Source organism: Nymphalis io, chromosome 21 (genome assembly GCF_905147045.1).
Source record: "Nymphalis io chromosome 21, ilAglIoxx1.1, whole genome shotgun sequence".
Lineage (NCBI taxonomy): Eukaryota > Metazoa > Arthropoda > Insecta > Lepidoptera > Nymphalidae > Nymphalis > Nymphalis io.
Window position 1 is genome coordinate 9,652,663 of NC_065908.1, and position 21,766 is coordinate 9,674,428.

General features: G+C 33.8%; 2 protein-coding genes across 4 annotated transcripts in view; one reads left to right on the forward strand and one right to left on the reverse strand.

The window, feature by feature from the left end:
• The window catches only part of LOC126776741 (rho GTPase-activating protein 6), a 52,613-nt gene extending 37,902 nt beyond the window's left edge, over nucleotides 1–14,711 (reverse strand). For 2 of the 3 annotated variants that reach the window (XM_050499461.1, XM_050499459.1), the window contains exons 1-2: nucleotides 12,911–14,711; nucleotides 681–837 (exon numbers count right to left, since the gene is read on the reverse strand). In XM_050499461.1, coding sequence (XP_050355418.1) covers nucleotides 681–837; nucleotides 12,911–14,527 — 1,774 coding nt within the window. In that variant the 5' untranslated portion in view covers nucleotides 14,528–14,711. The remainder of the gene's footprint in view (nucleotides 1–680; nucleotides 838–12,910) is intronic. The other variant, XM_050499460.1, reaches the window with a different exon arrangement.
• Nucleotides 1–21,766, forward strand: part of LOC126776758 (yemanuclein) — a 425,903-nt gene that overhangs the window by 310,105 nt on the left and 94,032 nt on the right. The gene's annotated exons all lie outside the window — the stretch shown is intronic.

Here is a 21,766-nt window from a genome sequence, read left to right on the forward strand (position 1 = left end):
CATATTTATACTAAATGTAATGTTCACTATATATAAAAACGCTTTATTGTAAAGCTTACTTGAATTTGATTTGAATTGAATTTATATAAAAATGGATATTCCTTTTTTATCTGCTTGAGTTATTCTAACTACGATATCGTTTGAGCGGTCTACATGAAAATTGATACAAATATGTTTTTTTCACGAATAAGGTTTTATGTGAGGGGCCGGTGACGATTGTGGGTTCGATTCCCAACCAGGACATTCATTTGTTTGCATGAAAATGTCTATTTGTCCTGAGTCTGGGTATAATTATCTATATAAGTATGTATTCACAAAAGAAAAGTAGAATATATAGTAGATCAGTTGTCTTGTTTCTTGTCTGGTTCTTCTACTACAAGCTCTGCTTAGTTTGGGATCAGATGGCCATGTGTGAATATTCCAGGATATAATTATTATTATATATCCATTTTATTGTAATTAGCCAACTATTGGTATATATATACACCAATAGTCGTTGAGTTAAATATAATATATATATGTACAGGCAGGACAACGTCTGTCTAGTAGTATATCCTATATATAAAATTAAAAATATTTAAAATTACATTTTCATTTCATAAATATTAACGACTTAATATTAAACGGACCGCATATGGAAAGATTACATTGGAAATATTAACAAAAATTTAGCAGCTTACCTTCAGGTATCTTGATAGTGGTTCCAAGGTTGAGCTGCTGTAACCTCGCCAGCGCCGCTTGCTGCAGCGCCCGTCGCTCCACCTCGGTGAGTGTGAGCAGGGATGTATCAGCCAGCCGAACGCACCGCCCACTGCCGTCTGCCCAGCAACAACTGCCCTGCACAACGCGTCACGTCACCACACCGGAATATGATATATTTGGCCAGTTTTGAATTACTTAATTATTCAACTGACCAAATTAATTAGTACATACATTAAACTATACCCTTAAAGGGTAGTAATGTTAAGTAAATACTGAGTTGAAATGTGAGTGAGCCAGTGTTTTTACATGACCAAGAGATATAACATACATAATTCCGTGGCTAACGACGCATTCACTTTATACATACTATCTCATGTATATATTGTCATATACATATATAGTATAAACATTTTACTTTGCTAGTGTCTATGAACAAAGATTGGCCACAGGTTCCTTAACTGCCTTTCTATAATTAATTAATATTAATTCAGAACCACACTTAAACTAATTAAAGACTTTGACTGTACTAGTTATTTCTACTTTTTCATTATATCTGATGGAATTCTAAATTATTTCGGTTCGAATGCTGATCTAACAGAAATTATCACGCGATATATCCAAATGATTACATTAGACACGCCTACCTAACGTGAAATAGCTTCTAAACTGCCTACTTCGTGCGTTTAATATTTTTTCAAACAATTTCGGATCAAAGGAGCAACAGTTAGTAAGAAACAAACAAGGTGCGAAGCAGTTATCGTTACCAGAACATCATTAATGTCACGACAGTGTAGCGTTTTGCATAAATATCGAAGACTTAAGAATCTTATAGTTTACGTATTCTTTGTAACGTAATGGATTTATGGGAGTAACTGCTTTCGTTGAATCAGACTTCATAAGAGTATTTAACTTTATTAATAAAATACGTTTATTCGTATATAGTGCCCGCGATTTTTATCGATTGGTACGCGTTTCAATTCCTAAATATCTATATATAATATCTGCCTACATCTGAAATAAAATTTAAACTCGTAGCTTATAAACAAAGTGTTTTTGTCATTTTTTCAATAATTTCATTTGATTACTTTCTTCATTGTTCTTATGAGAACTATTTGACTAATTAGGGCTTAGAATATAATAGGGCTTAAAAATCTTCTCATCACAATATCGAAACACTTTCGAAATTTTGTTTTTGGCAACACTCAAACAAAATATACATCAGTGCGTTAAAAAAAATTAAGCTGGCAGGTTGACCTATGCAATGTAATTTATATTTTGAATATTCATCTGATAGTTTTACTTTTGGAATACATTTGACGGTAAAATACACAAAATAGTGCTTGACTAAAACATTTGACGAGCCGGTTGGCGTGGTTGGTAGGTGCTTGCCTTTCACGCCGAAGGTTGTGGGTTCGATTCCCACCCAGGACAGATATTTGTGTGCATGAACATATCTGTTTGTCCTGAGTCTGGTTGTAATTATCTATATAAGTATGTATTTACAAAAGAAAAATAGTATATGTAGTATATCAGTTGTCTGGTTTCCATAGCACAAGCTCTGTACAAGCTTAATTTGGATTCAGATGGCCGTGTGTGAAAAATGTCCTAGGATATTTTTATTATTATTATTATTATTAGCAATTCATTAATTAGATGCTAGGTATTCTGTTTTAATTGCCAATTTAAGTGCTCATATTATGCAAAGTTAAGGCGCAGTTTTTGTTGGCCGGCTTATTTACTTTTTTAATACAGATTTTTTTTTCAGGTTGGTAAGTCACCTCCAGCCCATACACAGTGGCGATGTAAGGAATATTGCTGCTGTTAAACGGTAGAATATCAGATGAGTCGGTGGTGCCTAACCAGACGAGAGACATTTTACTAATGTAAATTGAATGTATTTTTCTGTTTTTTTTGCATGTACTCTTGCTCTTAATAAATAAAATGGACAATAATAACGACTAAACGGACACTGGATAACAAAAAAATCATACATAATTAAAATTAAATGTTTTTTTTTTACTTTTTGAATAGATAAAATATAAATCTGACAATAGTGTCACTGAAAAAACGATCTGAGTTAGTTCGAGTGTGATGTATATGTTATGTCTGAAAGCACTCCCACGCGCGGTTTCAGTGGAGCGGACCGATGCAACGGGGAACGCTATTTTACAAGTAATTATTAAAATTACATATGTGTTGTCAAAGGCTTTTAATGTAAAGAAAAGTCCGTAATGAAAATGAGGAAACAGGAACATTTGTTTCGTATTTTATAAACGGACATGAATAAATATAGGAAATTAGTTTTTTATTTTATTTAATTTGAATTTAAAATTATTTTATATGTAGGATGCAGGTCAATAACCTCCACTGAGACACTGGGTATGGTCTGTATTCTCTGGTTCGCTTAGACGTGATTGCCGGCAATGCCAAACGACTGGTGTGACAATAGTGCTATTTAAATTATCTTGCCGTGTCACTTCGGGTAAATCTATGATTAGTAGAGCAATGTGAGTGACCCTATAGTACAGCCCTTCGATAAGTAGATAAGAATGGCATGGTCTGAAATTATATCCAGGCAGAGCGGTATTGATAGAGAACGGATCCTGAATTTGACGTTAATTTTTCTCGGCCATCCAAACACTTTTTCGGAATTGAAACGTGTTTCTTCCTTTCCCTGGAGGAAGTGTAACACGAAAGGCTCTGCCTAAGATCTAAGAGCGTCCGTTTTCGTGAGAGTTCTGACGTACAAAGAACCGCGCCGGCCACGGATGCGTAATGTCAAAGCGAACCGTTTCCAATCCGTGTCGAGGAGGGCTATCAGGAGGTTTGCGTTTCTACTTACTCCAGTAGAAATTATTTGGGTTTCTAGTGGGATGATAAAAGAAATTTTCGTTATCATAAATATACTTTGAATTCTTACAATTCATTAACAAACACTTTTGATTCCAAGTCCATTGTATCAATACGAAGGTTGCTTGAAGGTAAAAATAACTTATTCATTGTAAGAGTTATCTATATTATATAAACATACTGTAAATATTAACAGACTGTATATAATATTAACAGACTCTAAATGTTCCACAGCTGGGCAAAGAAAGCTCCCTTTGAGGAGAAGGTTAAGTGGCTTATTTTACAATGCTGTTTCATTGCATTGAATACATATGTGGTAGAAAATTAGACACAAGCAGCATCGATACAACGCTGATCGCTGAGCATCAGATGAATTATAAATACACTTTAAGCACATATAAATCCAGTGGTATTCCCACGGTTTGAACTATTAGCCTATCTGCTTGCTATCTATACCGGCCTTAAGTCCGTTATCAATTAAGCCTAATTCTTTTTATAATTTTAAAATAAACACATTTATTTGTCTCAATTTATTTAAATTTAAATAATCATTTATTTCTTTAGTATATAAAGTAGGTCTCAAAAATTTCCCTTCGCGTTTGAATAAATAAAATAAAACAAAAAGTATTGCTGATTAAAGCTTTTGTTTTTGAAAAATATACAATATGAATTACAACGGCTTATAATGATTACGTACACAAAACAATGTCAACTTTTATTTGTTTTTTTTTATATAGAATAGGAAGGCGGACGAGCATATGGGCCACGTAATGGTAAGTTGTCACCAACGACATTGACAACCATAGACATTGGCATTGTAAGAAATGTTAACAAACGCTTACATCACCAATGCGCCACCAACCTTGGGAACTAAGATGTTATGTCCCTTGTGCCTGTTATTACACTGCTCACTCATCCTTCAAGCCGGAACACAACAATACCAAGTACTGCTGTTTTGCGATAGAATATCTGATGAGTGGGTCTGGGTAGACGAGCTTGCACAAAGCTCTACAGTAAAGCTTTTTAATCGTTTAATGTTATTTTGGGTCCTCTATACTAAAACAGGAGTACATAATTCATAACCTATATTTATAAAATAAACCTATTTTATACCGTATTGAAACCTGTCTTTAAGCCTATTTCATACTGTATGGTCTTGACTGATTAATTTTATTTATTAACACAACTAAAACAAATAATTCTAAATAGCTGTTTAGGTAGGTAAAAGTAGTACGTTTTGCAAGCTCGTCTGATTGGGTACCACACACTCATAACATATTCCGCTGCCAAACAGTAATACTTAGTATTGAAGTATTAAGGTTTGAAGGGTGAATGAGCCGGTGTTATTTATTACAGGCACAAAGAACATAATTCTTTAATTTCCAATGTTGATTGCTTTTATGTAAGGAATGATTAATATTTCTTACAGCGCTATTGTCTAAGGATGGTGACCACTTAATATCAGGTGGTAGATATGCCCATTCACCTAACTATATAATTAAGTATCATATAGAAAAGAAGTAAGGAACTTATAGTAATTATTAATTGATTGATTGATAGCCGTTCGTTTAGCCGCTACTAGTTAAGTTAAATCTAAAAGAATTTGTAAAACAATACTGGCAATGTGTTTAAAAAATTGAGTGACTTTATTTTAATTCACAAAAACACACATAAAATTTTCAACTCATTCTTTATTAAATAATATTAAATATTGCTTAGTTTACAAACTTTATAGTTTTGTATACATTTTTTCATAAAACATTTCTATACGCGTATTGCATATTCTTAATGAAATATATATTTTGTTTATTCTTGTAAGTACTAAAGTAAAATATTGGAATGGATATTTTCATTTTATATCGATTATTATTATTAATAGCCGAGATGGCCCGGTGGTTAGAATGCGTGAATCTTAACCGATGATCGTAGGTTCAAACCCGTGCAAGCACCACTGAATTTCCATGTGCTTAATTTGTCTTTATAATAAATTTCGTGCTTGACGGTGAAGGAAAACATCGTGAGGAAACCTGCATGTGTCTAATTTCACTGAAATTCTGCCACATGTGTATTTCACCAACCCGCATTGGAGCAGCGTGGTGGAATAAGTTTCGAAACCTTCTCTTAAAAAAGGAGAGGAGACCTTAGTCCAATAGTGGGACATTCATAGACTGTTTGTTATTTACTTACTTTTTATTATTATTATAATAGATAGATATAAAGGCAATGACAAAAATATAATACAGATTAATAAATAAAATCAAAATGAATGACATGTCCGCAACTAAATCGTGTTAAATTCTTCATCGCCTCCAGCGCAATCAAGACGAGATTGCCTCATCTCATTACCAATAGAGTTATAGTCGAAATGTGAAAACCGTGATAAAAAATAAATAATTTAAACAACATCAAAGCTCCGTGACACATACGTCTAAATATCTATAAAGTTTGTGACTAAATATTATGGTTATTGGACTTTAGAAAATGTTTATATATTCTATGATATATTTGTTTCTATGTATTTTGATTTAAGTGAAATAAAAACTATAAATTCTTACATAAATAATAGATTTTGTATTTAATATAATTTTACGAAGTGGAAAGTGTTTTATAGTTTATATTTATAACGGTTTTGTTCTTTGTAATATATTTAGTTATTTATTATATAAGATAAAATAAATAGAGATCATAATATAAATATAAATTAATAAATGAATTTAAAACCTTATATTAAGACCTTAAGAATGTGGCGAGCACCAACTGGTTGCGGAAGGCGGAGCACAGGGAGCTTTGGCGCACCTTGGGAGAGGCCTATGTTCAGCAGTGGACAATGTTTAACTGTTGATATATATGATATGAATTTAAAATTTATTTCGGTTTTTTTAGTTATTAAGGTTTATTGAACTGTACAGGATTATATAAATGATAGAAGATCTTGACGTTAGTATTCGTTGATGTTCATACAGGATATATATATATATATATATATATATTGTATATGATTATTAAATGTAAGTAACTACTCAGTTTCTTGTCGGTTCTTCTCGATAAAAACAGTTCGGAATCTGGTGGTAGCTTTATATTAAAATTAATTATTATAACAGCTATGTTAAATTTGTGTATAACTAATCATTGCATTTAGCTATTTTAATATTATTATTTTTTTATGTTTATATTTTAGTGTAAGTGATTGTTAGTAAACCAAATTATTAATTAATAAAATTGTAAAATGACAATAAGTGCTGGAGAGCCTACTTGAATAAAATACTATATTCAAGAAGGCTCTCAAGTGCTTATTTTGATTATGATTTTATATACAAGAAACATTTTAAGGGCAATATTAAGTGCTTAAAAATATACTATAGAGTTTATTCAAGCATTTTTTTTCTTTATTTTATAAGCGAAGTGGCTAAAACACGTGAATGAATGAGATTTTGGGTTCAAAATTTTCATTGGGTTTTAATGTGTACAATGTGTTTATAATTCAATTTGTGATATGCGGTAATGAAAAACATCGCAGAGGCTGGCCTGTAGTCGGATTAAGTTCACCACCAAACCGAATTGGAGCCGTCTGGTGCACAAACTGCCTTCTTAAGGCGTTACTCGCTTTGCCCAGTTTTGGGATATTTACAGGCTATCTTACCTTTTACTGAAATCTATTAAAAACTATACAAGCGCGTTTCTATTTAAAACACATTTTGAACAGGCTGTATTAGTTCATTCATTTATTTATATACGCATATTTTATTATAGAAAGATAGATTACTTTATTATCATCAAGTTTCTCGAAATTAATGCAATAATTGCGATAACGTCAAATAACAACATACGTATGTGTGAATGTGTTTATCAAACGTACATAGAACAGATGACGTCATGAAATACATTTAAAATAATCAGTTTTTTTAAATACAAACACAGTCATATTAATAGCAAATTAACAAAATAACATTCGACTTTTACTGCAATTTCTACCAGTTCCAAGTAATGTTTTAAAAGTGAATTTATTTGCGTTCTAGAAAGTGTATTGTGGTAATTTGTGTAGAATTATGTGCTGTGTAGCTTAACGAAGCGCGAACAGAGCTATGTGGATAACATTTAAATAGTTTTAGGTTAACAGATTTTGTAACACGTGTGTTTATTTTTTAGGCCAAAATATATTCACATAGTTATCCGACCTGACTTTGTACTTGTACATAAGTGTAAAGGTACTACGGGTTTTCCTTATAATATTATTTAAAAAAATTAAAATGCTCCACGACACTGAGTAAGTAACACATCAAAAAATGATATGCGACATTGACCCTAATAGTTTATAGTATTTAAAGGATATACTAATCAAAATGGCGTAGTTACATATTTGGTTTATGACATTTCACGATTGATACGAATAAGATACGAAGTGACTTCTCGAAGAATACCGCTGCCATACCACCCACTCATCAGATATTCTTCCGCAAAACAGCAGTACTTGTTATTGTTGTGTTCCGGTTTAAAGGGTGAGTGAACCAGTGTAATTACAGGCACAAGGGACATAAAATCTTAGTTTCCAAGGTTGTTGACGCATTGGTGATGTAAGCGATAGTTAACATTTCTTACAATGCCAATGTCTATGGGCGTTAATGACCACTTACCATCAAGTGCATATGGGCATAGACTCGTCCGCCTTTTTTTATAAAATAGGAAGACGGACGAGCATATGGGCCACCTGATGGTAAGTGGTCACCAAACGCCCTTAGACATTGGCATTATAAGAAATGTCAACCATCGCTTACATAGCCAATGCGCCACCAACCTTGGGCACTAAGATTTTATGTCCCTTGTGCCTGTAATTACACTGGCTCACTCACCCTTCAAACCGGAACACAACAATAATAAGTACTGCTGTTTTGCGGTAGAATATCTGATGAGTGGGTGGTACCTACCCAGACGAGCTTGCACAAAGCTCTACCACCAGTAATTTCCTTCCTATTCTATAAAAAAAAAACAATGCGAAGTATGTACCACAAGCGTCCCGTCCTCTTCGCATGGGTTTATTTGAATATCTCCTTATATACCTAAAACTGTCGGTCCGAATTTCAAAAAATATTTGATAACAAATAAGGGTGAATGTTATTCATTTTAGACAAGTAAGAACTGTTTTATTGCGTGACAAATTAATTGAACTTACGTTATTATTCCTGATAAAGAAATAATATCTTCGAGTACGTATATATAAAGTCATATCTCTAAATTATTTATACCTAGTAAATACATTAACAACTAGGCTTTGTTATTGTAAGTGAGGTATTTATAATTATTGGATTATTAGACCTTATTTTTGTATTTGTTGTTCAGTTTTAGGTTGTTTTACTACCCTAGTAGATACCAATCATATTGACGAGTCCTATCTAACTGAATAAATTACTGAAAAAATATACATAAAACTTATACCAAATGATACAGCACGTTTCATCTGGTTTTAGTATAGTAACTAGCAGTTTCATCCGCTTTAAATTTAGTCTATTGACGTAACAATCGTGACGTAAACAATTCATATATTTTTAAACAACACATAGAACTTAAAGATCTAATCAATACTGACAGAGTAGAAAGTCCAAAAATAATTAAGAAAATTAATACAATTATGTTATCTATAAATTAAGTAACATAACATTTTGCATAATTCATAAGATTATAAATTTCAAATATAATTAAAATGTACATGTTAATATTATATTCTATGCATGAGGTGTCGGATGTGTTCACAGAAAATTATTACTCGTAAAAGTTACTAATACGGTTTATATTTTATTTAAAATATTTAAAACTAATTTCAAAAATAATAACTTCAGATTTTTTCAATGTCCTTAAGCCACAGAAAACAAAACGTAAAATCTGTCACGTTATGTAATATATAAGTAAGAAAAAAAAACAACGACTAAAGTGACCCATTGAGAAGATAAGTCCTGTAAAGTATATATTTCGATAATGGCGACCAAAGCAAAAGATTATTTCGCACAGGAGATTTTAAAATGTAGAAGTGTCTGTACAAACACTGGTGCACCTTCTGTTCCATCAAATATGCAATCCAACACGACGGTAAACCGACATGATTGAAGATAAAGCGCAGGATTAATGGCCTTATGCTTTCCGAAGCAGTGACACTTTTTACTTCATTATTGAACATTAACGAAATATCTTTTTAATACCCAGAACCTGGATTTGAGTGCAGACACGTAACATATGCGACCTTATGAGCTAGCCACTAATCCTGGGCGACAGTTGGGTGTTTTAGAAAGCAATAGCAAGAATCACACCGACTTATACCTTCAATAGATACTCATCATGATTACAAGCACTATTAAAGTTATTTCTGTTAAAAAACACATATATTTATAAATACATATTTATGACATGTTTTATTTGTAGAATTTATAAAAAACATTGGGTATTAAAATAAGCCGCGTAATTGCCTTTTCGCTTATTTCTCATAAGTGCTTGAAAACTAAAGCAATGTAAACGAACAGCTATCAGCTGGATCTAGACTCGCCTAACACGTGTAACTTCCTACGTGAATGATAAATAGAGCTACCAAATGCGCCCCGCAATGATGAATACTAGGAATTCCGCGAGAAAGATTAATTGAATTTATAATACTAAATATTTGACTCATTTATAGAGATACTAGCTAAGCCACGAGATTTAATCGACGTTTAATTAGTGTGTTAATTAATTCATACGCTTAATGAATACATATTTGCGTCCAATTAATTTAAAATAAAGACAAAATTCAATAAGTATAACGAGTGCACAGAACACGCGAATCATAACCGAAGATACCGGTTTCAAACCTGGGCAAGAATGAACAAATTTATATGTGCAGTGAAATATAATTTTAGTGTTTATCCACCAACCCCCATTAGAATGCACCAATTTCACCGGGTGGCAGAAAAAAAATTAAACCTTCTTCTTGAAATTTGAGAAAACCAAACAAAGTAGACATTTACAGGCTTTAACAGACCAAGGTACAGATTGTGACTTTGATTGTGAGAATATAGAAAATATTTGCCATTTCGTCTCATAAATACAAAATTTATTTATAACTTTAGTGCAGCACTACATATCGAACCCAAACCAAAATAATATTGCGTGAATACGATATTAATTGCTAGGAGTCCTAACTTCAGCAGTAAGACACATACAGGCAGTTATTTTTCTTTTGTTACTTCATTTACTCGACAGCAAAGATTTAATTAAAGCATACGTGAAATGAAACAATCGTCTTCTTCATATTTCTTTATCATATTGATAACTGTAAACAATTACAAAATTTGACACAAAAAAAGCCGGCCAGTCCTTATCGGGTCAGAGTATTTTCTTTTCCGAACCGGTGGTAGTTTTTACTTCGACCATCAATAAGTTTAAGTATTGCTGCCACATTAAATTAAAATATATATAATTTGAATGTTGTAATTTGTTACTAAATCAAAAACTATGACTATGAAAATCACATATTAAAAAAAATCTATCAGACTTTCTTAATCGTTTATCACGAGACCAGAAAATTCATTTAAATCTTATACATTTCTTTTAGACTTAGTAATAACAAAGACAAATAATTATGTATTTTTTTCAAATACCTAAATTTCGAGTAACATAGTATTATAATGTACATGAAATTACAAGTAGAAAATATTATTTTATAATAAATAGCATCTACCATGTATTTATAATCTAGATGTCAAAAACAGAACTCAAGTCGCTGGAGCTTATCTTACTACAAAATAGAAATATTCATATCGTTATTAGAAGTTTCCATGGGAATGTGGATGACCCCGTCTCATAACGGACTGACAAAATATTAAAGGCTGCGGTCTCAGCGGAAAATTCTGAAGGGAACAAACATCGCATATATTATTACTAGCTCAAATTATATGCGTAAATATTTGGACCTTGGGGTAATAGTGCAAAAACATTTCTAAATACATATAACACCTTTATGAACACATGACAGGTAGGTTAGGTTAAGAGCCAAGACGGCCCAGTGGTTAGAACGCGTGAATCTTAACCGATGATCATGGGTTCGAACCCGGGCAAGCACCTCTGAATTTTCATGTGCTTAATTTGGTTTTATAATTCATCTCGTGCTTGACGGTGAAGGAAAACATCGTGACTAAACCTGCATATGTCGAATTTCACGGAAATTCTGCCACATGAGTATTCCATCAACCCGCATTGGAACACCGTTGTGGAATAAGCTCCAAACCTTCTCCGCAAAAAAAGGAGAGGTGGCCTTAGCCCAGCAGTGGGACATACACAGGCTGTTACTGACAGGTAGATTGGTTAGTTTTTCGATCATCAGAATTGCAACTCAATAGGGAGTAATAATGCTAGTAATTTCTGACCGCCATTCCAAGTTATCATGATTTTTACACTTAGCTATTTTGTATTGTATAACAAGTGGTTAAAGTTTTCAATATAAATAATTATTACATAAGCAAATGTCTGACATGTTATTTGCAATTCTGATATCAAATATGATATTATTATGCTTACTGACTACTGCACTACATTTAAGAGGACTTTTAAAACGACAATTTCAATTATCAATAAGATTTTTTTAACGAGCGCCTCTTATAATTTTAATATTCTGTAATACACTATTAAAAACTGATTCCATGTCATTTTTGTATGTTAAATACAGAGTATTTTACGCTGTATTAATAATTTTTACGCATAATCAAAAAAAAATTATAAATTGATTATTTATTCAAAAAAAAAACAAAAAAAAATTAAAAATAATATTAAATTAACCTATATGAAGGAACTGCATGTGCAACTTATAAAATGCCCTGTAAGGCTACACAACTACGTAACGGAATGCTACGAAGGGCTACGTATGCTACGCAATTAGTAATGACAAAGTGAAAATTCATTCAACGCTATTTAAGGTTATCATAACAACCCTGAAATAGCGTTGATTGAATTTTCACTTCATTAGGAACTCGCTGATCTAACGATAATATTATTCTGTATATTTTTTTTAACATTAAAAGTTAAATTACACGTCGAAGCAATTTTGAACTGTCAAATAAAAAAAATAATATTGCTACAATTTTTCAAAAAAAAGTAGATGTCATTTTTCTCATACATTTGGTATTTAGGCTACGTGTTGAAAGATGAGTGTTTATGTCGTGACATTTTACAACGGTATTTATTTTTTTGGGTGGCGTTCTGAAATTAGTCTAAGATTAGTCATCAAAACCTAATCATGCTCCTAAACAAAGCAGTGTAATATTATGACAGCTAAAATATACAAATATATTACTCCGTCGTTACTATTTTATTCTAGATCTTAACAGAATGCATTGCGACTGACCTGAGGAGTCCAGGCGGCTGCAACGCGACTGGAAGACCGGCTTCGGGTGCGCCACAGCCGCTTGCTGACGCTCTGCACAACGCTGCTTGAAGACCGCGACTTCTGCATGCCACCTGCAGGAGGAGCCACTGTTGTTGCATTTCTACCCAATAGGGTTGAAAGAAACGAGTGTGACTGAGATGGTGACGGTGGCGATGTAGGCGTCGAAGCCACTGACGCAAATTGCAAATCTCTGTATGTCAAGATCCATCCTTCCTCTGTTTGACAGCCCTTATTAGGGCCATCGTCATCCACGTCTCCAGGCTGACGAGGTTTGATATTCCGTAAATTTTTGTCGTAATTAATACGCTTGAAGCGATCAGTCTTTTCGGCATCTACACTCTTTTTTCGCGCCATTCTCAAGTATCGTTTGATTGTGTCGCTTACTGACTGTGAGACATCGTCATGGTCAACGCTAGATCGCCGCCGCGGCCGCCTTTCTGGCGGCGGACTCGTCGGACTGGTAGGAACCGTTGCTGCTTCCAATTTTTCCTTGTAAGCGCGTTCCAACTCTTGTAAAACATCTTCTGGAATAGGAAGAGTCTGAGTACCGACATCCACAAGCTTATCTTCCAACGATTCACCAAAAACCTCAATAAGAGGTGGAGGAGACATCGGTGGCGATTGTAAATAGTCCTCATCATTAAACTTCGAACCACCAACACCTCGACCTCGATACACGCAACGCGAGTTCGTCGCACTGAACCCACCGAACGGCCCAAATCCGGGCGACCCACCACCGCCTCTACCCCCGCGATATGGCTTAGTTTTACGAAGATCATTGTATAATTTTTTTAACAAATTCCTATCGCTTAACAAATCTTGCACTGTATTGTCTCTATTAGATGTGCGATGATAGTACCTGCCAAGATTCTCGTGCAGTATTCTTTGTGCAGGATCACTATCGGACTCATTGGGCCCGCGCTCCGATTGACGTCTAAGGTAATTTCGCAACGCGTGCAAAAGTTCCTCGGATTCGGATAGCCGCGGCGGCCCTTTATCATCCTCAATTTTCAGGTACTTGCGTAGTAAATCAACTAATACTCCATCATCGTCTTCTGAATGCACTGAACGAGAAGATGTATTTTTGAATGCGTTATTGAATGTCGCACTGGATGACAAAAACCCAGAGGATGGTGGAGAGGGCGGCGGTGCCGCAAAAAAATCTCGCCTAAGCTTCGCTATGTCAAAGCGACCACCCGATGTGTGCGGAATAAAGAGTTCGGTGGGTCTCGCGGGTGGCGGAGGCACGTCATCAGATGGCGAACGCGCTCGCACCGAACCACCGCGGGCTCGTTTTTTACGGCGTGGCCTCGCTAGTACGCCAGGATAAGAGCTCTTCCGCCACAGTAAAAAGCGCGGCTCCCTCTGACAAACCTCCTGAAAATATGCTTCGATACGAGGAACGTCCTCAGCGCGATTTTGTGCTCCATCTGGGATCAGCCGGCGACCGGCATCGGACATGTACTTCCAGGTCTTGCGCGTAAGCAGCCATCGCTCGCGCGGCTTGTCCCGGCGGCGCACGGTCTTGGTCATGGAGTCAGCGAGGTCGAGGCGCGCGGGGCGGCGGCGCTCCATGCCGGCGTCAGGGGCGCGCGCGGGTCCCTCGCCGCATCTCTCGGCCTCGGCGCGCGCACCTGCCCGCGCGAAACTGAACGTTCCTCCGCACCGTTCGAAATATTATGCGCCGAAATAGACGTCCGGTAATAGAGCGGCCGTGAACTGAATATAGGGTGCGCTCGAGCGGCGGCGCTCGGCTCGGCGCGGCGCGGACTGCGCGCTGCGTAAACAAACGGGCGCCCACGCTGTGCGAAGCGCCGCTCCACCCGATCTCCCTCTTGCGCCTGCGCCGGCTGCTGGCTTTCTTGACCTATGCGGTGACAGACCCCATAACCTCAATAGTGTCATTAACTTTGAGTGCTGTTTGTACTATAGTTGATAAGTGTTTTGTTTTCATTAAATTAATCAAATTATGATTTAATAAATAAATAAATTTAAGTTCTATTTTAATCAAACTTAATTTATTGAAGTGATTAATTAAAATATTATGACTAAGTGATATGCACAGAGTGTTATAATGTTGCAAAACTATTTTAATGTAATAAGTCCCAGTATAGTTAGAACCGCGACGATTGTCAATACGCTACTTTCAGTGTTTATATGATCTATTAGTCTATAACATCTTTCTAATTATATAGAATTTTTACACAGAATCGCTGATAGCCAGTTATTATTAACATTTGTCCTCCGTAACTAAACCGCGATGGATAAATAATATTCATATAAAACAAATAAGATTGTCGAGTAATTTAAAACTTATATTAAAAAAAAACATGAATAAGCAAGTCATATCATTCTATAGAAGATTATATAGATATTAAAAAGCAAGGATTCGTTTATTTTCATATGATTTATTTTTACACTTAATTATTTATAATCGATATTTTTAGTATGATGGCTGTAAAAAAGAGTAGCAACTGAATTTCTTAACGATTGTTCTCGGTAGAATCTAAATTCCGAACCATGTCTTTACATTTAATGTATTCTTGTTAATTTGTGACTTAAAAGTACTTCTAAAATTATCTTAAAAAATTCATTAAAAATTGAATTTTTATACATATTTTGTGCTTTCAATTTTTCACACTTGACAAAGTGAAAACAGACAGACTCATAAGTGTGAAACAAACCCTTAGAAACGTGTGTGCAAAAATTCACGGAGCAGTATGGCGGGTTAAGGTCCAACATTGGTTTCAACACAAATATATTTTCAGCTACCGCGTTGGTCTTGTGGCTACACATAAGGCCGCAGACCTGGAGGTCCTGGGTTCAGATTCCAGGTAGGCTCAATAAAAAGTTATTGAGTTTTTCCGTCGAATATTCTCAGTAGCAGTCCGGAGTCTGGAAGTTGAAAGCGTGTATACTCCCGTGCCTCGAAAAGCACGTAAAGCAGTTGGTCCTGCGCCTGAACTCTTTCTTATGAGAGTAAGGGAATAGAGAGTGCACCTGTGATTGCGCACACACTTATGCACTATAATATGTCCTGCGCAGTTGGCTAATCTCTCTTGATCTTACATTAATATAGAGAACAATGCAAATTTATATCGTGTAAGACTTGTCTAGTAGGCTAAAGAACTAATTAACTCGTTTATTCACTGTTGGGTCTCGTTAAAACAAAGCAAATAAAGGTTGAGCTAAGATTGGTGGCGCATTGGCGATATATGCGATGCTTAACATTTCTTACAATGTGGCCTATATGCTCAGTACAATAAGAGGAAGTTATTCAGCTTCCGAAATATTGAAATTTTCGAATACTATTGGCTGACAAAAAGCTTGCAAAATAATTTACAGCGGAGCTTTCACAGAATGGTATAAATAGTGCATGGAAACATTATTTGATCAGTTAAACTAATTAAATTATTTAATAAATTACATTAATTCAATTTAAATATTTGTCAAATTACAATTATTTCATTAAAAATGTAAAGCTTTCCTCAGTATAAACTTTTCTTTAATAATTTTTTGTCCTACTGGTGGTAACGGTAAGCACTACTAACTCAGCCTCTCACTTAATTTAACTCGGGAACTATGATGTTATCCCTTGTGCCTGTAATAACACTGGCTCACTCACCTTTTAACCCGGAACACAACAATAACAAGTACTGCTGTTTTACGGTAGAATATCTGATGAGTGGATGGTACCTACGCAGATGAGCTTGCACAAAGTTAGCAAAAATAAATATAGCCTATTTTCCCTTTCGCTTGTATACTCAGAACTAACCAAAATTTCATGGTAATAGGATAAATATTATAGGAACATACAGAGGACCAACATACATACGTTCATTTTTATTTATATAAAAAGTAAGAAGATAAAAATAAATTAATTATTGCGTCGTGTGAATTCTCCTATCCCAAGATTTTTTAAGATCCTCAATAATAATAGCTTAATTGTTGATATTTTTCTGACTCATTATGTATGTTTCGAAAAGTTATATATACAAATCGTGCATTACTTGCTTGCTTCATACGTAAGGTAGTGTATAGACAAGTAAAGTAACAATAACATTCTTCTTTTATGGTCAGAGGGTAAATAACAATTTATTTTATCAATATATTTTTATTTTTATATTAACAATTCTCTGTTTGACTCTATATATATTTTTTTTTCATTTTGTCGTTTATGTTTTAGCGTTAACGTAGCGTAACGTGTTTATTCATACTTAGTCACTACATTATTTTAATGTTATACTAAGTTATTTTATAGTTATGTTTTAGTGTAAGCGATTGTTAGTAAACCAAAAACATAAACTATCATTTTAATCGATGGTCCATATTATGGTTGTACTATTTTATTTTGAAATAGTCTTCGAAAGATTTCGATAAACGAAATAAAAAAGATATATTTGGGAAACAATTATATGTTTCATTAACTCAACGATTTGGACATCACAAGTTTGATCCTTGCTTCTAGCACTTATTTACGACTTAAATCGGAATTTTAATAATCCGACCCAGGATTAAACTAAGACCTAACTAACGAGCCCCTAACTAACGAGTCTGGTTGTTAAGGTTATGATCATAAAAGGAAACGCACAAAAGTCTGGTGTTTGTCTTAACGCTGCACTCCATTTGGCTTTGTAGTTAGAATGTTTGTTCAGTAATTTCGCTTTGTATACTTGTATTTGCAAATATTACAAACACTTCATCCGAATGAATTTTCAATTATCCCAAATATGACACAATATTTCATCAATTACTCGAAAAACATAAAACTCATTATTGACGTTAAATGTGCAATAAGATGATCAAACCATCACGAAAGAGTTATATTAGCTTTGCTATTTAAAAATGGTCTCTTCTACGTTGGAATAAGATTCAAACCTCTAGAGAAGGAAATTGATATATTTGTCCAGCAGTAGGACAAACTGTTACGTTAGTGTGTAACCGAGAAGTATACAACATGTTTGCTATTTGCTTTATTTGAAATATCTGTCCAAATAAAGCAAATCTAGCACTTGCCACCACGTCCGCATCAAATTTATTACTTCCTTCATTAAATATTGTTTCTGGTCTTATCCTGGTTCGAGTCCAGTTGACGTTATGTCTAATTAAATTAAAATCGGTCGGTAATTTTTATTTTCAAATTTATAATATTAGTATGATAGGTCACATATGCATTTTAATAGTTATTTATCTTATACCTACATATTATGACGAATATTTCAGCAGAATATATCTTGATCATTAAACAATTCATTCTAGTGTTGTCAACAGAGCTTTATTTGAATCGAAATAAGTTTAGGCATTTAATAAGAAATAGAACTTATTTATTCAATGTTTATATTCTAAATAGAAAACCGCCATTAATGATAAATATTATGAGTCTTTATTTGTGTTGTTATATGTGTGTTGTATGTTTAATTTTTTTAATCCTTTTTTTAGTGTGTCAACTTCATATTAGTTTGACGAAAAGTAAGAGAGCTTTTCAACGCTGCTTCAAACGGATATCCCACACATGTGGCAGTATTTCATCCGAGACCGGGCGAGTTTTATACACATATTAAGTACATTATGCAATAATTCAGTTCTTGCCCGTGTTTGATTCCACAAACTTCCGTATAGTTTTCCACTCAAATTCTTATTATATTCTACTGCATATTAACGAAACATGACTGAATGGATAAGCGTAATTATTTTATTTTACCAATAGACTCCACGATGTAAAGAATATTGGCATTTTGAAGAATTCGTATTTTTATACCCTGGGACATTTTGCACACACTGCCATTTGATCCCAAATTAAGCTTGTACAGAGCTTGTACTATGGAAACCAGACAACTGATATACTACATATACTATTTTTCTTTTTGTAAATACATATTTATCTAGATAATTACAACCAGACTCAGGACAAACAGACATGTTCATGCTCACAAATATCTGGAATCGAACCCAAGACCTTCGGCGTGAAAGGCAAGCACCCACCAACCACGCCAACCGGCTCGTCAGATTTTTGATTTATAAATTTTTGTTGGTCGACAATAAGAAGACACATTAGCCAATGAGAGCCCTGATGTCAAGTGGCCATGTTCACTGATTGGTAGAAGTATTGTCATTTTAACGAACTTATATACGGTGTACTGTACATTGTGCTAAACTATACATGTACCGCCTATTAATGTATGACTATTACTCGAACGTAATGGTGAAATTGTTTTTTTATTTTAATTACATCGCTGTTGCTCGGCAGGTTGAAATAATAGCGCGTCCGTACTTGCGCACTTCGGGCCTCCTTATTTGTTCCGAAGCAATCTTTACGGTATCCGATTACGTAAATACTTCATAACCATAAAAACGTTTTATTTTACAAATAGTTATCTGTGATATTTATATTTATTCTGTATCTAATATCTAATTTTAAATTTGGAATCGATTAATTCACGCGTAGTTGTCTAGTTTCTGTGGAAATGTTTTATTCCTTTGTAATAGTATTTATTGTACAACTATGATATATAAATAAACCAAAAAATTGTTAACGATAAACTACTCATTAAGAAGAGATACGTCTGTCCTGTTTTACCTTATGAGAAACACCGAAGGAAAAGTGTTTTTGGGTATAAGACAATGGTTACAGAATATGGAAAGATCTCGATACTGCACCTTCACATTCTGCACGAGCTGTGTCATACATTAACTTCCTAGGCCACTTATAAAACGCTCTGTTTCAAAAATAAACCTTTATTAAAGTTTCGAGGCGGCTACTACGGAAACACACAGCTAGCGCCATCTGTTAGCGCGGAAGTGAACGAGGAAAATCGTAAGCTCACCAGCATTTTCCAATGATGCGTCATGATTCATGGTTTGTGTTTAAGTCGTTTTCACTTCAACGTTGATTTGATAGATGGCGCTATAAGTCTTAAATTAATATATAATAGATAGTACCATAAAATAAAACATAAGTGTAATGAAGTAATAATTAATTTATGATTAATTTCACATGTTAATATGACCGAAAAACTATATTTAATCGTTAGAATGTATATCCTAATGGTTGTAACAAAATATTTAATGTTAGTAAGGCAGGATGTGGTCTTATAAAAATATAATTGCTTTAAAAATGTAACACAATTAAAAGGATATCCGGTATACATTCCTAACTCATAGTGACGTCAACAACAATTTCAGTACTAAAGACCCAGATTCGATGCCAAGTTTTTGCAATAAAAATACAAATATCGATTAGCAATGCAAATTATTTATCGGTTACAATCGAAATCGCTTACTGCGCACGCGCATTGATTCATGCACGCATTCCTACACAAAACAATCAGTGTCATATTGTCCGTCAAACAACTTGTTATGAATCATGCGGTCATAGAATATATCACAATTTGAATATAGAATATAAAATCATGGATTATTTTACTTGTTATTTAAATTAATCATTTTTTATCTGTTGTTTGAAATGTAAAAATTGTTTGTTGATTCGGCGTAATGTCCGAGTTAAAGTCTACTGTAAACCGACTGTATCGACTCTACAATACTATGCTGGGTCCTTTAGTCACACAAATTTTACGTAAAATTTAAATTATCATTGTTGTTCAGTTCTGTAGTTTGTGGTTGTATAGTTTTTTTATTTATTTTTTATTTAAAATAAAAATCTTAGTAATTTCATTAATTTTAGACAATTTTTACAATACCGTTAGTGCAAACAAGAATAATGCACTGCTCAATAATAAATTCGTATACTTCAATCGTCTGATACTCGTAGTATGAGTTCTGCTGCTTGACGTCATTTTTAGATAAATTAAAATCAAAACAAACCATATTAAAGCTTTTCCAAGGATGTATTAAATTAAATGTAAAGTTACCACATATATCATACATAGCTTTTATAGAGCTGCCCAGAGTATCATTAGCACATTAGTTACGCTTTTTAAATATGTTTATAACATTTTAAGTCGATTAGAGAAAACTCATATTTATGTTAATATTTTTTATGTATTTATAATATATAGTTATATTGTTTAGTATGTATAGTTTTGTTCCTATTTTAAAAAAGTTTAAGTTGTGACTTTTCCTGCTACGTATCTGTTTTTTTGTATCAACATTTATTCCTACTCGTAAGAGCCGAAAGAAATCATTTAAGGGATAATAATGATTCCTATGCATTTATTGTGTTTTATGAGTTTGATAAAAATTATATATAAGTTTCTTTATTTTTTCCTGGAACATTTTTTATACACTTAAAAAGCAAAACCTTATGTAAATAAAAAAATTGAGCCAAATAATAAGATCCGTTGTCGAAATACTTGAAATAAATTTACATATATGTAAAGAAAACACTTTTCTTAAATCTTTGACTTACAGTGGTCTAATGAGTGGTCTAATGAATAAAAAAAAGATAATAATTATGATTTGAAACGAATGACAAATAAGAATAAAATGTAACAAGACACATTAAACAGTCTTTGTACTGGCTTTGGGTAGGTACCACCCACTCATCAGATAACCTACCGCAAAACAGCAGTACTTAGTATTGTTGTGTTCCGGTTTGAAGAGTGAGTGAATCAGTGTAATTACAGGCCCAAGGGAAATAAGATGTTAGTTCCCAAGGTCGGTGGTGCATTCGCGATGTAAGCGATGGTCAACATTTCTTACAATGCCAATGTATATGGGCGTTGGTAGCTACTTACCATCAGGTGGCCCGTGTACTCGTAGAATACGTAGCTATTTTATTGAAAAAAAACTCAACTCAAGACTTGCTGTTATGTAAATTTTAGTAGCTCATGTCTAAGAGTTTTTCACCGTGATCTT